The sequence below is a fragment of the Pomacea canaliculata genome, linkage group LG14 (assembly GCF_003073045.1).
Source record: "Pomacea canaliculata isolate SZHN2017 linkage group LG14, ASM307304v1, whole genome shotgun sequence".
Lineage (NCBI taxonomy): Eukaryota > Metazoa > Mollusca > Gastropoda > Architaenioglossa > Ampullariidae > Pomacea > Pomacea canaliculata.
The window spans coordinates 7,901,405-7,916,748 of NC_037603.1; the positions used below are offsets into that span (position 1 = coordinate 7,901,405).

General features: G+C 43.2%; 2 protein-coding genes across 2 annotated transcripts; both read right to left on the minus strand.

Moving 5' to 3' along the window:
* Positions 1-126: 126 nt before the first annotated feature.
* Positions 127-12,307, minus strand: LOC112554984. Its single transcript, XM_025223077.1, has 13 exons — positions 11,536-12,307; positions 8,261-8,924; positions 7,920-7,946; positions 7,438-7,550; positions 7,093-7,160; positions 5,172-5,401; positions 4,568-4,669; positions 3,928-4,293; positions 2,815-3,141; positions 2,307-2,648; positions 1,587-1,925; positions 1,161-1,334; positions 127-807 (listed from the first exon to the last, which is right to left on the minus strand). The coding sequence occupies exons 1-13, from the start codon at positions 11,644-11,646 to the stop codon at positions 569-571; spliced, it is 3,102 nt and encodes a 1,033-aa protein (XP_025078862.1). The 5' UTR covers positions 11,647-12,307; the 3' UTR covers positions 127-568.
* A 1,918-nt stretch (positions 12,308-14,225) lies between these two features.
* LOC112555590 (caprin-2-like) lies at positions 14,226-15,070 on the minus strand. The gene is made up of 2 exons (XM_025224020.1): positions 14,959-15,070; positions 14,226-14,638 (listed from the first exon to the last, which is right to left on the minus strand). Exons 1-2 carry the CDS (start codon positions 15,068-15,070, stop codon positions 14,226-14,228), a joined length of 525 nt encoding a protein of 174 aa, XP_025079805.1.
* Between the last annotated feature and the right edge of the window lie 274 nt (positions 15,071-15,344).

The following is a 15,344-nucleotide window of genomic DNA, read 5'->3' on the forward strand; positions in this document are numbered from 1 at the left end:
GATTATCACCAGATACTGACTGTCACGTGACAGTGTAATGTAGCAATGTCTGGTCTTTCTTCCAGTGGGAAACGAATATTTTTGAATTCTTTGATTTTCTCGTAAAAGATAACAAAACTGCAATCAACTACTTCAGATAACTTATCTTTCTGCCTTTTATTGTATCTTGCAGCTCCACACACGTGTAAACGATGGATGTAAAATTACTAAAATATAAAGGAGTGTAAAATAATCAAAATAAATCCATCTTCACGTTCTAATAATTATAGAAAAACTTATTTACATCAGTGGCCGCAGAATAAACTGCTTCTCTGGATGTATACAGGGTTGTAGGCTATGATGTTCCATTATACAATCTGAGAATTACTTGAAGAAATATTTAAAATATATTAAATGCTCAACTTGCAAGCAAAACAAGCCGCCTGCAAATAGTGACAGGGACTGTGCACAGGTATATACGACTAGCACACACGCACACACGCACACACAGGGACACACGCACGCACGCACACACGCACACACGCGCACACACGCACACACACACACACACACACTACTACTACTACTGCTATCTTGTCAGCAAGTCTGTAGAGTTGCTGACAATTCTGTTGGTCGTGTCCATCACCCTGTAGCACTGCGAGGCTCTGACGTTCACGGTGCACTCCATACCGGAAGCAAAGATGGCGTCCTTCGGGCAATGCTGGATTAGCTCCCTTCCAAGGTCGCACTGGATATAGAGATGACACCCGTCGTCATGCGGGTAGGTTACGTAATCTTTATCCGGGTAACAGATGTTCTTGGTAGCATCTACAGCAAGGAATAAAATGAGAACAAGAGAGTGAGAGACTAAGCATCACAGATCTGTCGTTAATTATTCGTTTGCACAGAGACTCGATAGTCATTTGTTTACGTCAGGGCAGAAATTATACAATTAATTACACATTAAAACACAAATATACACGCATGCATTCGGAATTGCTCATCTTGACGGATGTCTAAAAGGTCTTTGTTACAGAGGATTCCGACACCACGATGCACATCAACAACTACCAGACAACAGCTAGTTGTGGAGACGGCGGCACAACCAACAACGCCAACAAACATGGTGGCAACGGCCAGCAACACAACAAGAGGATGACCGTCGTCAGAACTAAGCTCACCATAGCTGTTGTCGCTCGGTGCTTGGGCGGTGCAGTCGCCGGTCGCTGGGTCAAAGCAAAGGCCGTCGCCACATTTGCTGACGTTGGCAATGACGTCATTTGTGCACGTGACATAATGGTGGCAGTCCGTTGGGTGGGACACGTTTCTAACGCCTGCTCCTTCACAGTAGTCGGCTGTAAGGTATGAAAGATGCCTTAAAGTAAAGTGTCTTTCAAGGGACAGCTGCTTTCGGAAATCTGGTAATTAATTTGCTCCGATATAGGTAACGGAAGATGAAATAATTCTAAGCGATATTGCACGCCATTTATTTATTATGACACTATTGTACACAGCGTGAATTAATCATCACTAATACATGTCCCACACTTCACTTCTCCAAAAACCTGGTAAAATTATATTCTAAAAGAACAAGAAAGCAAACATACCAGCAATGATGTAGAAAGTATCGGAAACTTCCAGCTTGTCCGTGAGATCTGTAGCCAGGGTTTCGTGAGGAACGACGCCACAGGAAAAGATGGAGGCGTTGTGCACTATGCTGGTGGTTGGGTAGAAGATCCCCCACATCGCCGTCGAACAAGACATTGCCCTTGTCGTCTGCTCGTTGAACGCCAGATGGCGAAAGTCCTTCTCACCTGGATTTTTTACCTTTAGAACTAGACTTCCGGCAGGTCGCCCCACTGTCGCCTGGCACGTGACTGGGGACTTGACTAGTTCGTTTTCGACCGCGTCAGCAGGTACGTGGAGGTCCGGTGCCGAGGGCCTCGCTGTAAACGGAGCAAAGTTCACGCACTCAAGAATGTACATTATTTGTAGATCAGCGATTAATGAATCAGCTTGCTAACTACTGTGTGTAACCCTCCCACAATATCAGATATAATTCAAGTATTTACAAACCACATTGTGACAACACAGAACATTCTCCTCTTGTCCTATATCACACGCAGATATAAACATTGTACATCTCGATGGGAGCTAAGAGAAGTTCCAGGACATGTTTTCTGTCATGACAAGTGGTGATCTTCTGACAACTCGTGCGCGTGTCACATGCGATCATGAAGTCTCTAAGGGTGAAACAAAATTGTGATATCTATTTAGCTTGTCTGCCTGCCTGCCATACTGTCTTCATGTTGTGATTTGCGTCGTACCTGTAACGGTAAGAAGCGCCGAGGGCATCGTGATGCTGACGCCGGAAGCTTGCACTGCGCATGCGTACCTTCCCTCGTCAGCGCACTTCAGCGAGTGGATGAAAACATCAAGATCCGTCACACGGTCAGAAACGTCCACCACCGTGAGGGCGCGCTGACTGAGAGAGAAGTCCAGCCACCTCGTCGTCCTGTTGGGAAACATGGAGATGAGTTCTGTCAGCGAGGACGAGGACGTCATCTTGTACAGCGTCAGCTTCTGCCAGGAGCCAGCATTCAGCAACCGGCACCTGATGGCTGCGAGTCCGTCATTGATTGAGGTGGATTTGGTCTGAATTTCCAGCTCTGCCAAGACAGCAAGCAATCATTTTTATATGGCGGAAGAAGAAAGTTAAGCTTCACTTTATGTACAGGTTACAGCTGTCATCCGACTGTCATCATTTTAAAAGCGACCACAGTCGATAAGCAAATGAAAAAAATAAGTAGAATAAAAACAGGAGGAACAACTGACTTCTGGACACAGAGGTGGGGTGGACAGTGGCGTACTGGGTGGAGTCCAAGAGGTTCAAATGCACGCTAGCAACTTGACACACAACTCGAGTCGCATTCCTCAGAGCAGGATCCACGGCTGACACAGTGACAACGGTCTGACTGTCGCACGTGTCACCTGTGCGAGTCAGGTTGCTAACCACGGGGTCAAAGGTCGCTGGGTCCCTGGCAGCATGAAACGTCAGGTTTCCGGGAGGATAACCGAGTTTCGCCGTGCAGGAGTACTCGGGAGTAGCGTCCCATAGCGGCGACTTCTTGGTCTCGGTGATCACAGGAATCGTGGGCAGCTCTGAATGAAAAATGTGACATGTTTATGTTACATGCCTTTGTGACATGCCAGTGTCGTATGCCTGTTACGTATCAGTATTACATAGCTATACTTCACAAGTCTGTGTTACAAAATAACAAAAGCGTGTGCTAACTAGACTAAAAAGAAACAAACACAGGAACTAGGAGAGAGGTAGAGTAAAGAAAGCATGGGAGACAGGAACAATGACAGTATTTTTATAAGGATGAATAGACCAGACTAGTGTGTGTGTGCGTATTTTTGTATGTGCTTAGTCCGTTTGTGTGCTTGTGTGTGTATGTGTTTTGTTTGCTGAAGAGCGAGGTGAAGGGAGGAGGGGAGAGACAGAGCGATGGTCAGGTACAGGTCAGGTGCTGGAGTTTATTTTTGCGGCCATTTAACGCATCCTTTCAAGTCAGAAATGTCTGCTCAGCGATCTTCATCGGTCATTTTGATTGGAATAGTGATTCCACAAGTTTGCTTTGTTTGGCAGCCATTGCTTTTAATTCAACACTCCGAAATTTTGTCTTCCCAGCTTTATCTGTGGTAAACAACAAGGATTTGCTGTGCTCTGTCTTGGCGCGTAACTCTTTCCCATCATCATCCAGTAAACATCATCAATAGCAGTGTAAGTTTAAATGCAATATACACTCTGGTAAATAAAGACACAACAAGACACATCCCTAATTGCTTGGAGTTCTACTAAGGACAGAGAAGGACGACGATGACGATGATGGTTTGGATGATGGTGTTGGTCATGGATTTGATTATGAACACGGTAAAGAATACCTTGGATCTCGACGTCACCAGAACCTTGGTACTGCTGACCATCTGACGTCACTAGGCTACAGATGTAGGCGCCACGGTCGCGACACGTCACGCCGCTAACGTTCATGACGACAGAAAGGCTGCCGGGGCCCTCAGAGTGCTGAAAGGTCACCAGGCGTGCGCGGTACGCCTCCGACACCCGGGGTTTGTCGGGAAAACTGCCGTTAAACGACACGACCTTCACCTTGCCGGGTTTATGCCACGATGCGCTATTTTGCGGAACGAATTCTATAGTGAGAGATGACCATGACGTCACGTCTGTGATGTCACATGCGACGATGAAATGTCCATCTTGAAGAAATGGGTGTGATCTCGTGACTGAGATTTCTGCAACAGCAACAACAGATTGCGGGCTGTACAATCAGGGCGACAAAGTGTGTGTGTTATAGATGAATCGACATCAATACCATCATTAACATCACACCATCGTTTAGCAAACTTGACATTAAAAAAAACAAACAAAAAAAAAAACCAGCGACGTGCACGAATGACAACACACGCGCACGGGAAGACATTCTCTCTCTCTCTCACACACACACACTCACACTTTGGCAATGTCAACACACAGGTAAACTATAAATTTGATCTTCAGCTGACATACTTGTGGCCATGCCTTCTGTAGTTACGGGATGAAGATTTTCAGATGGTCCGGTACTAACTTCCGGTTTACCCGGAAGTTCAGTAGAAGTAAGTGGAAGCAACACTGCGTATGCAAATAAAATATATGTCACTGCAGGAGGTAATTTCCTACTGAAGTTGTATAAAATTATATATATTCTCGTAATTATTCTTCAGGTTAAATTGCGTACTAGTTGTACTGTATTCAATTAGACGAGTCTGCCAGTAAGTGAGAAACTAATCTGTTAATCAAAGGGAAAATGTGGATGAAAATGAAATAAATGGCAAGATTCAAACAAAACAACATAAACTGAGCAACATTAGAGATAGATGGAAACGATGCAAGCATGAACTCTACAAGTTTATTCTAAAATATGTACAAGAGTGAAAACTATTTCAAATAACTGGACAAGAACATACTCTCCAAAATCTCAATGAACAGCAACCCCACTGTAGCATTGAGAGCTCGGTGAAGAAGAAAACTTTCTTTTTCAACCCGTTAAAGCGGTTACAGATGCAGACAAGTGCTATGCAAACCCTTGTTGCCCCCTACATCCCACATCCTTAGTGCTCAGTGCAGTGCACACCTTCAGGGGTCAGAACTGGTTTCTCTGGCAACTGGTGAATTGTTGTGAAGTTGACCGCGACCTTGACACAGTCGCCGCAGACGACAAACTCTCCCATTTCCCTCGCGTCGCTCTCGCGCCAGTCATGCGCGCGGTCCGCGGAACTGATGACGTTTTCCACAGCCTGACTGTCCCGGATGAGGCCTTTGTCAAGAAAAAGCAGCTCAGCGTCTGCCTTGATGCTACCTTGGCTGTCAGGATGTAAGAGAGATTAAAAAAAAAAGTTTACTATGCTATATTGGTTTTTACCAAAAAAAAAAAATTCTAAGATCACAGCCTCTGTGGGCACCAGAGTTCGAGATTCTCAAACATTATTTTAAAACTTTTAAATATCTTTATGAGTTTTTTGTTTTGTTTTGTTTTGTTCTTTTTTTGTTTTTTTTTTGTTTTTTTTTTTTTTTTACAAATGAAGAGGAAGAAAATTAATATATTTGGAGGGAGGCTCTGTAATGTTACACAATCACTACAGAATCAGCCTCCCACCCGCCTTACTTTCAGAACTCCCTCTCTGTCACGGATCGACCCATTCCCTAGTTTAACTTTTTTTATACTACTTTCTATACAAGGGAGCAAATGTAGCATGAATGAGGATATCAAGAGTTAAAGAATGTATAAGACCGAGTGAATACTGTGTTCACCAAACAGAGCACACGAAGTATTGTCAGGCATTTTGAATTCTGATTGTAGGTAGAGATGGACTGTTACTCCGCGGATTCCGAATCGAGCCTTGTCACCTCCCCTTGTAGAGCTAAAGTATTTGTATGTCTTTAACTTAAAAAAATATTGTGAGGATGTATCAACATATTCTACTGGTAAAATATTTTGCCAAGTCGATGATGCATATACTCATTTGCTTTTGTTTAAAACGTTCAGTGTGACCGCCATGCTTGATTAATTATTAAGTTAAGAATGGTCGAATACGTTTGAAGCACGTGTATTTAACAGTAACGGTAAGAGCATGCTCCTTAAGAGTGTTGAGTACGCGCTTTACAAATATTTGTGTTTATTGATATTACTATTAACGCACAAGTTACAGATTTCAACAAGGGGAGGGGGACCAGATTTTGCACGACTTGTCCTTCAATACGTTGTATATGAGGACACTGCGTCAGTGCGCACCACGTGACTGGAGGTCTGTCTCAGCCACCACGCCGGTTGCAGCTTCAGACATTGCTCCTCTCCCGTGGCACACTACCTGTGGCCATTGGGATATTTAGGACCAGATCTTCAGCATAAGTAAATAAAAAGGTTTGCCATGCACCGTGTTTACGGCACGATATGTGGAAGGGGGAGCCTACTGCTATCCTTCTGCCGTCGTTACCCCTCCCCCCCCCCAAACCACCTGATAACTCGCTCGTTCCAATCAGAGCAGACTGAGTGATCCTCGGACAAACCGTCTTGTGATTTACACTCGAGTGCACTGACCAACCTGGCTTTGGAGCCTTTCTCCAGGCTGAACACGTAAAGAAAGAAATCGCCAGTAGTTTTTTTGGGGGGAGAGTGAAGGGGAGGTTGTGGGAGAACTGTGTCAGGCCAGGTACAAACACAAGGCTGATGTGAGAGGCTGACAGAGCTCCGAGGTCTGACATTGCGCACCTGAGGTGAGTCATGGAGGCAGCTCGTTAAGATGACAGGTAGGACGTGGGGACAAACCTGGGGTCACGGCGCTTCCCTCGAGCAATCTCGGTGCACGGGAAGCAACTAAAATATAAATCGTCTGTTGTCGTAGCGAAGGGGGTGGGAGAATTATTCTCCAGGGGCAAGAAGGACAACGAAGTGGAGTAGCGAGCGTGTAAGTATTGCATTGTATGGGTGGGGAAGGGGTGAAACAGAGAGACAGAAAGAGAGAGAGAGAAACAAAAATGAGGTTATCAGAGTTCACCTTAAGGCAACAATCTTGTTTCCGCGGTAGATGTCTGCCAAAGGCGACGTCAAGAACAGACGATCTAACTGTGGAATCAATAAGGGAAAAGAAAGGTCATTTCATAAAATTCTCAAACCTGGTATTAACATGTCTTCCTCTTGTTGTTATATAGTGCTTTCTCCTCGTCATCATAGTCGCGACCATTATCACCATGATAGGTTAAATAATGTAATTTAGTCCGTCTTCCTACTTTTATCCTTCATGTTAAAAATTCTGATCTGGTCTTCTATTGGTTGAAATACAAACAGCGAGGAAGGCGAGAATAAAGTAAGCCAGAAGAAGAGAAAGAAGAATTCAACCAACCTCCTGACTGTAAGGCTTGGAGATGCCATAGAACTCTTCAGAGTTGAATTCCTGCATGCCAGAGGTGAAATTTTTGTTGAGGATCTTGAGACTGACCAAGGCTGTCACCACAGCTGAAAGGACATGAATGGATGGTCGGGTGGTGTTGTGAGAAGCACATTGTTCACAACCAATAGAAGGGAATAGCTGATGTCAAAGGATTTAACTTTGCAGATGTACATAATTTTATAGCAAGCACTTACCCAAGATCGCTTGAAAGAAAGAAGCATACAAGCAAACTAAGAATGATGTGATGTATCACGGACTAAAAAGCAAGAGCAGAAGACAAAATAAAGATGCAGATGTCTGGAATCCGATGCTTTTTTTCGTCGCAGTTAAACACTGCTTCTTATTTCGAGGTCTTCAAATCTCAGCATTTCAAGTATTTTATTAAATGATAAAACTCAGCACTAAAGCTCTGTTAAGACTTTGTTGGTACTTACGGTGACCATCCTGCCCGTTTTCCTCATCTGAAAAAAAATTAAGTTAATGTTGATAACAATAGTTACTAATGAAAGTGAAGTTAAAAGTTAATTATTCCTCTATTTTAAAAGTATCAAATTGTAACTGACATTGAATTATGGATTTCCGCCTCTACAATTTAGTAGGGATTGGTAACCTACTGTGGTAAAATTCCTTACTTCATATCATTTTATATTGACTAACCTGTTAATGCTGAAACGTACATGTTTACAAAAAAAAAAAAAAAAAAAAAAAATCCTTGTGTATTTTTAGTTTATTTTCTTGTGAGTTGTATTAATGTATGCAGAAGAAAAAATCTCGCCTTGTTTTGTAACCATCGACACAATTAGCGCCGCAGCCAAGCCAATAATGACCAGAGCCATGACGACGATGACTGATGTGACAGCTGGCGAGTGGCGACCACACCCTGACCGCTCATTTTTACGGGTGGATGTCTCTTGACAGGGCAGCTCCCTGAGGCAGGCTGGTGCCTGATGGTGATCCGACTCCTGATGTCCAAGCTGTGTCACGTGACCAAGAGAGCCGGGTATGCCCCCCGAGATAGCCAGACTGGTTTGCTGGAAGTCGTAAGGGTGATGCAGCAAACTACCCGATGTTTTCTTGGGCAGACTGTGCACCTGCACCTGGTCAAACCGGATGTAGCCATGATGTGTCTCAGATTCTCCCATATTGGTAGCTCCCGTCTGATTGGCTGGCAATGTCACGTGCTCATGTGACGCAGTGAGGCGGCTGTTCCATGTTCCTAGACTCGAATCAAAGCCACTCCCAGACTTCCAGTCTTCGTCCTTACTGTCTGATAGGTGCTGGGGATACTGCAAGGTACATCCGGACAGGTGGGAGAGACAAAAATAGGAAGGGGTTGGTCGGGTTAGTGGACTTGTGTAGTCTACCTCGGACAAGGGCCTGACTGAGAAAGTGTAGTCGGCTTCAGGGTAGGAAGAAACGTAGGATTCGGTTTCTTTGTTCTGAAAGAAAATAAATCAGCATACTTTACAAGCAACAACACTTACTAACAAAAAAAAAATGTGTGTTAATAAAAATAAAATTAGTTGAATGGTATCTCTTTTTATATGACGAGAATACTTTGTGAACAGATTTCTCTTTAGCTTCCTTTATTGCAATAATACAAAATTTGCATGGAAAATATTTGTAAAATGTTTGTTGATTTCCGAAAATCTGTGTTTGGTATCTGGTATGATCAGTCCTTGGATGTTAGCTGAAGTCGGAGGCGACATTCAGTTGAAATCGTTCTCGTGATATACAGTGATACCTCGGTTCTCGAACGCCTTGACTTTCGACCAAATCGGTATTCGACCAGGAAATTCGAGAAAATTTTGGTCTTGGAATCCGAACAAATATTTGGAACTCGAACATCCGAACGTCCGAGATGAGCCGAGTTGAGCAGAATGGCGTTCATTTCGGCCCAGCGCGCCTTGCTTGCGTCATCAGTGTGAGTGCAGAGGAGAAAAAAACAACAAACAATTGACAAATTCTTCCGTAAAGAAATCAGACAAGCAACTGCAGAACAAGATTCTGATTCTCCTCAGCAAAAGATACAGAGAACAGAAACACCCGAAGAGCAGTTACCCTCTGTTTTTATTGAAGAGGACTCCCCTTCAAAACAATAGCCATCCCCCTTCCCTCCTCCCTCCACATTCATTCCCTCCTGCCATAAAACTTTGGTACAGGTACAGTAAATGAAACACAATTTACTGTACTGTACTGTACAGTACATTTTTTTGTTTTTGTTTTAATAAATACACTTTTATTTCTTATTTCTTGTTGAGACTCATGTTTTTCTACATATTATATACACATTAGGCCAGTAAATAGGCATTTTCTGGGGCTTGGAACGAATTAATCCAGTTTCCATTATTTCCTTCGGGTTTCATTGCTTCGGTTCTCGAACAATTTGGTTCTCGACCGTCCTCCCGGAACGAATTATGTTCGAGAACCGAGGTATCACTGTATCAGACAACTACTACTCGAAAGACAGAAAATCACTGGTGAAAAAAACTCTATGGATTTGAAGAACCATTATTAAAAATGAATGATGAAAACCAATTTTCAAAAGACTGGTACATACCGGCTGTATTATAATTATATCTCCACTTGTGCAGCAGGTCTTGTGAAATACGGTTTTATTACATAACGGGGAATAATCAAGTGATATAAAGATTTCTGTAGTTTTATTTTTAAGAACATGTTTATTGAATTGAGTGCAGTATGCTATTAAAAAGGTATGAGACATACATTTGTAGGAAAGCGTTAGTAGGTCTCTCACACATTGTGGAGATCACGGCTTCTACGGCATTTCCAGGGAAGCAGATCATTCACTTATCACTGTGCCAAGCATATGCATTCCTCTTTCTTGCAGGCTCTTATCTCTCAAAAACAATTCTCTGGTCAACACAACTTTCGAACTTTGGAGAGTGGTGTGATAGATATAAATGTATTCTACATTACAGATACATGTACATAAACAAGATGGCCTCCTAGCGCCCTGTCTTTTCTTTGGACACGGTCAATGACGTCACACATGACGGAATAGGATGAGACGTCAAAATAAGATGACGACAGCACAAAATGACGTAGGTGTGTCGCAGACTGTGTACTGCACGCCACAGTTCAGCGCGTACACAGCACGAGCACATCAAACATCAAACATACCCAGCACATCATACAAACAAACAAACTCCATAGCAACTGTAATTCCAGACAGCACATCATACACACACACACTCCATAACAAATGTAGCTCCAGACAGCACATCCAACACACGGCACCAGTCAGCTAGAACGACGAACGAGCCCCCACCACACGCAAAAGTTCAGAGATCAACAGAGGTCAAGCGGACACGAAGCCCACAGAAGTCCGCCGATCGTCGTCTGCAAGGAACCGAAGCCACTGACACGGAACAGGCAGCACATTCTACACGCACCATGACAGGCACATCAAAAACACACAGAAACATCAGTCCAACACGAGGAAAACATCAGATAACACAACAATATCACAGAGGATTGTGTTACATGTGTACTTCTGACAAGAATGGACTTACCTATATTTCGTCTGTGCCTTATACAAGACCCCGATATCATAGAAGTCAAATATAAAAGAGTGCAGTTTAATAATTTAACTCAAAAGTAAGGACTCTGAAGAAAAGATAAGAAGTTAACCAAGAAGAAAATAATGGCAGCATACAGGTTTGTGGTGAGAGAAAGAGAGCACACATGGCAACAGAAGGGCTATTCAGCAAGAAGATCCCAAGCACTGTCTTTTGAGAGTAGCACTAACATCTTTTTGAAACAATTTAAAGTTGACACCATCATAAGTATCACAGCTAACAACTAATACAACATGAGTATCGCAACCATCGAGAAATACAGAGTTTACATGACATTATTGCCACAACTATCAACCAATACAGAAATTACATGGACACGAGTATCGCCACCATTAACCAATAGAGAGCTTACATAGACACGTGTGTTACAACCATCAACAAATAGACATTTAAATATGTGAATGTCCTTCTGATGTCCTGAAACAATGACAAAGAGTTTTGCATCTACCTGCTCTTCAAAGCCATCGTTCATCCACCCGGTGCGGCCAAACTGCGAAGACTTCAACAGCCTCACCCACGAAGGAACTGAAAATTCTTGTTGCTCTCCCTCGGCAGCCATAGTAGTAGTGCTGTTATTTCTTCAACATAAAATCCTGGTCGGACTGCTACCCTACCCTCACAGCAACTAAACAGTTACTCCATTATTTTCTGTCCATATGACAGATCAGACTTTGTAAGCCTTAATATTTTAACGTTGTGTAAATAAAAACATTGCTGAAACATTTTCCTTAATAGGAAAGTCGCCACACTTGAAGTTCGCATTAAATAACCTTTTCAGTCGAGTGAACAGAGGCCTGAAGAGGACCGCCGACACAAGATGACTGCGACATGCATGATGCTTTTCGTCAAGGAGACATTTACGCCATCCATTGTTCCCTAAGGTGTATCCTGTTATCCTGACAGCACTGACACATGGCGCGTGGAAACTCCGCTGGCTGTGGAGACAAGACAAATATGAGGGTAGTTTGTCTTCGTCATCTCCTGACTCCGCCCACAAACACCAAGGCCGTTATCTGTGTGGCCTGGTTACAGGTAGCCCGTCATCATCTAGTTACTGTAAAAGTTCACAGAGTCCAGTTGCCACACTCACGAAAGGGACACGAGCTCAACCCTCTGACTTACAGTGCAGGAGGAGGATGTGGCCATACCGAGAGGTGATGGAGGTGCACCACACTCACGTCTAACTTTCCGCAGATGGAGACAACGGTGTCTTGAGCAGCAAGAACATGTCACGTGACTTGTCATGAAAGGAGAAATGATGAAGGTGAAGTGTGGGGTTAAAGTCTAACCCAAGTAAAAAATTTTGTTGTTGTTGTTGTTGTAATAAGCAAAATAAATGTTTAATTTCGCTAGGTGTAAGCCATGAACATGGTAGTCATCACCTAGGAAGGGATCTACACTTCATTTACTACATCATCAAAAAGAGAGTCACTTAGCAAATACTTACAGCCCTCACACTAGTTGTTGTCAGGAGTTTGTAAGCGAAAAACAGATTTACCGTTTTAAATTTAAATCAGTAAATCATGAAATGTCCACGAAATGTTTGCATAATCTCATGCTCTGTGAACTCGTCAGCAGCTCGGAGGACTGACTCAGGCTAGCCTTTAACACCAAAGAAGGTTGTGTTGTCTCTTCTCGCTCGTCTGTACTGTCATCGTACCTCACCTGAATCGTGAAACAGGAACCAGATCCGGAGAACAGAAACCGGCTTGTTACAGTGTGAAGACTTATATTTCCCACCTACATGGACAAAACGCACGCGCCTACAATCTTCTAAGCCTCAAATACAACCCTTAACCTTTAATCCCTAAACCTAACTCGAACTCGCCGAGTCTTAACTCCAAGCCTAGTAATGCTCGCTTCTGCAGTAACTGTAAATAAACACTAATAAAGGAGCTTATATTGGAATAGAAAACGATCAAGAACAGACAAAACAAGAAATACGATTAACATAAGTGTTTTTAAAGTTTTAAAGTTTTTAAAGTACAGTATACTTGTGATGTCAATCAAGGCCTGAGTTAAAGAAATACTGCCTCTGTGTAGGTGTAGCAGCTATGCAAGGGAAATAACTGATGTTACTGTGCATAGTACACGAGTGAGTGCACTTGGCAGGATAAATATTCCACTGACGTATATCTACGTATATGTGTGTGTGAACATACGAATAAACACACACCACCAGGGTATCATTGATTAGTCACAGCTGTGTTTACAATATCACTTGTGCAAATAAAGTTATATTTATTGTGTTGGAAAAAAAAAGATATTCCTAAGCCAGGCTTTAATAGTATTTTGTATCACGTGACCTCAACGCCACCAATTTCTTGGGGAAGGGCAAGGATCGTCACTGATGGGGACTGCAATGAGGCTGAAATCGAAACTTGTCTGAACTGGCTTAGAGGACACAAATTCTCAAACGCTAAGTGAATAGTTCGAGAGAGAAAATCTTTCAAACGTGTGCACAGAGAGGTCAGTGAACCCCCTCATCTAACCTTTAGCTGTAACTTTGACGACAAATAATAATAAATAGTAACAATAACAAGCTCGTGAGGAGCGTGCTCTTAGCACTTGAGATAAAAACGAGACATGGACTGCATACAAAGCTGCATACGAAGGAACGGAAGGATGAACAACAGTAAGAACGACTATAATAAAAGAGAAAGAAAAAGATAGAAAACACAAAGAGGAATCAGGCAACGGTGTCGTGATTTAGCAGAGGAAGACGAGTAAGAAGTAGCAATAAGCGGAACAGAGTAGGGGAAGGATTGGAGGAGTAGCAGTCACTATCCCCTTGACTATCCCTACTGTAACCTGACCTCACAGACTTCACCTCCTCCTCCGCCGGTGTCGGATGACACTTCTAGCAAACAGATTTGGGAACTTGGTATCTTGCCACCAGCAAAACGAAAAACTAAATTCCACTTTAATGAATCTTTAATATTATTATTATTATTTCTTTATCCTGTATCGCGTCTGAAAGTTTGTTCCTTACATTTTTCCTTTTGTGCTTCGAACTTCTGTCTTATATTGAATCTGGCGTATATCTTGTGTAAGAGTAAATATCTTGGACTGTTATACATCGTTGTACTAGAGAAAAAAAATTAAAACGTTAAATATGAAGATATTTGTAAGAAATAATCAGTCGAGGTCGACAGAGAAGCCGCTGAAGCTGGTGTAAGAGCCGTTGAAAGAGGCCGTTGTCTCAACTCCCACCCACACTTCAGCTCCTCGAGTGAGATGCAGCGAAGCGTGACATGTGGCTCCCCACTGATGATAAATACTGTCACTGGAAAGTCTCCCATAGTGAGCTCTCATCACACAAACGCGTGTCACTGCCGCCTGGATGTAACAGGTCAAGGTGGAGTTCGTTGGAGCGCACGTGGCGGCAAAAAAGTAGGTCCCGCTTAGGGGGGCGGTGAAGCGGCCGGTGTATGTGCTGTATGCGCTCCCTTTGTTGTTGACAATCCGGTCAAAAACAAGCGGACGGGAACTGAACACTGTGACATCACGTGACAGCTGAACGTGGAAACTGACGTGGTTGAGAGCTTTCTCTGTGGGCAAATAAATTTGAAAATAAATAGTCATCTACTCATCTCCCTTGAAGAATGTATTATTTATCTCATCTACACACACACACTTATTCACTTACACGCTCACTGATACCCTATTAGTGCTATATAAATAAATCATAATTACACACATATACCACAGAAGGTTTACTGACAACGAGTAGAAGAATCTAGTTCTATACCTGATTTACAACATAGCCGTTGTGTGGGATGGTGATGGACATGCCATAGTTATCTGTGGGATAGGACACTTGTTTGCTCTACTGTCACACTGATTGTTTGCTGGCATATATTTCTCTTACCGTGCTGGAGCTGGTTGGACAAGGTCTGATTGTGGATTATATCTGCGAGGTCTTTCCTCAGCTCATCGTTATCGTCTTGAAGCGCCCTCTGCTCCGCCTCCATCAGCGACATGCGCGCCCTCACCTCATCGATGCTCACAGTTACACTGGACAGAACGTTGCTGTTGGCGGGCAGGCAGGAGACGGGCGGATAGTCCGCGAGAAGTCGGCAGGTGTAGGTACCTCCCTCTACTGGGTTAGGCAGCAAGACAGAGAAGTTTCCCCCTTCGTGGACCGAGACAATTTCCTTCCATCCTGAAGGATACTGTAGGATGAGGAAAAGGCAGACAAAAAAGATTTTTTTTTTTAAAGACTACTGAGATTAGTAAGGACGATGTTTAGAAAAA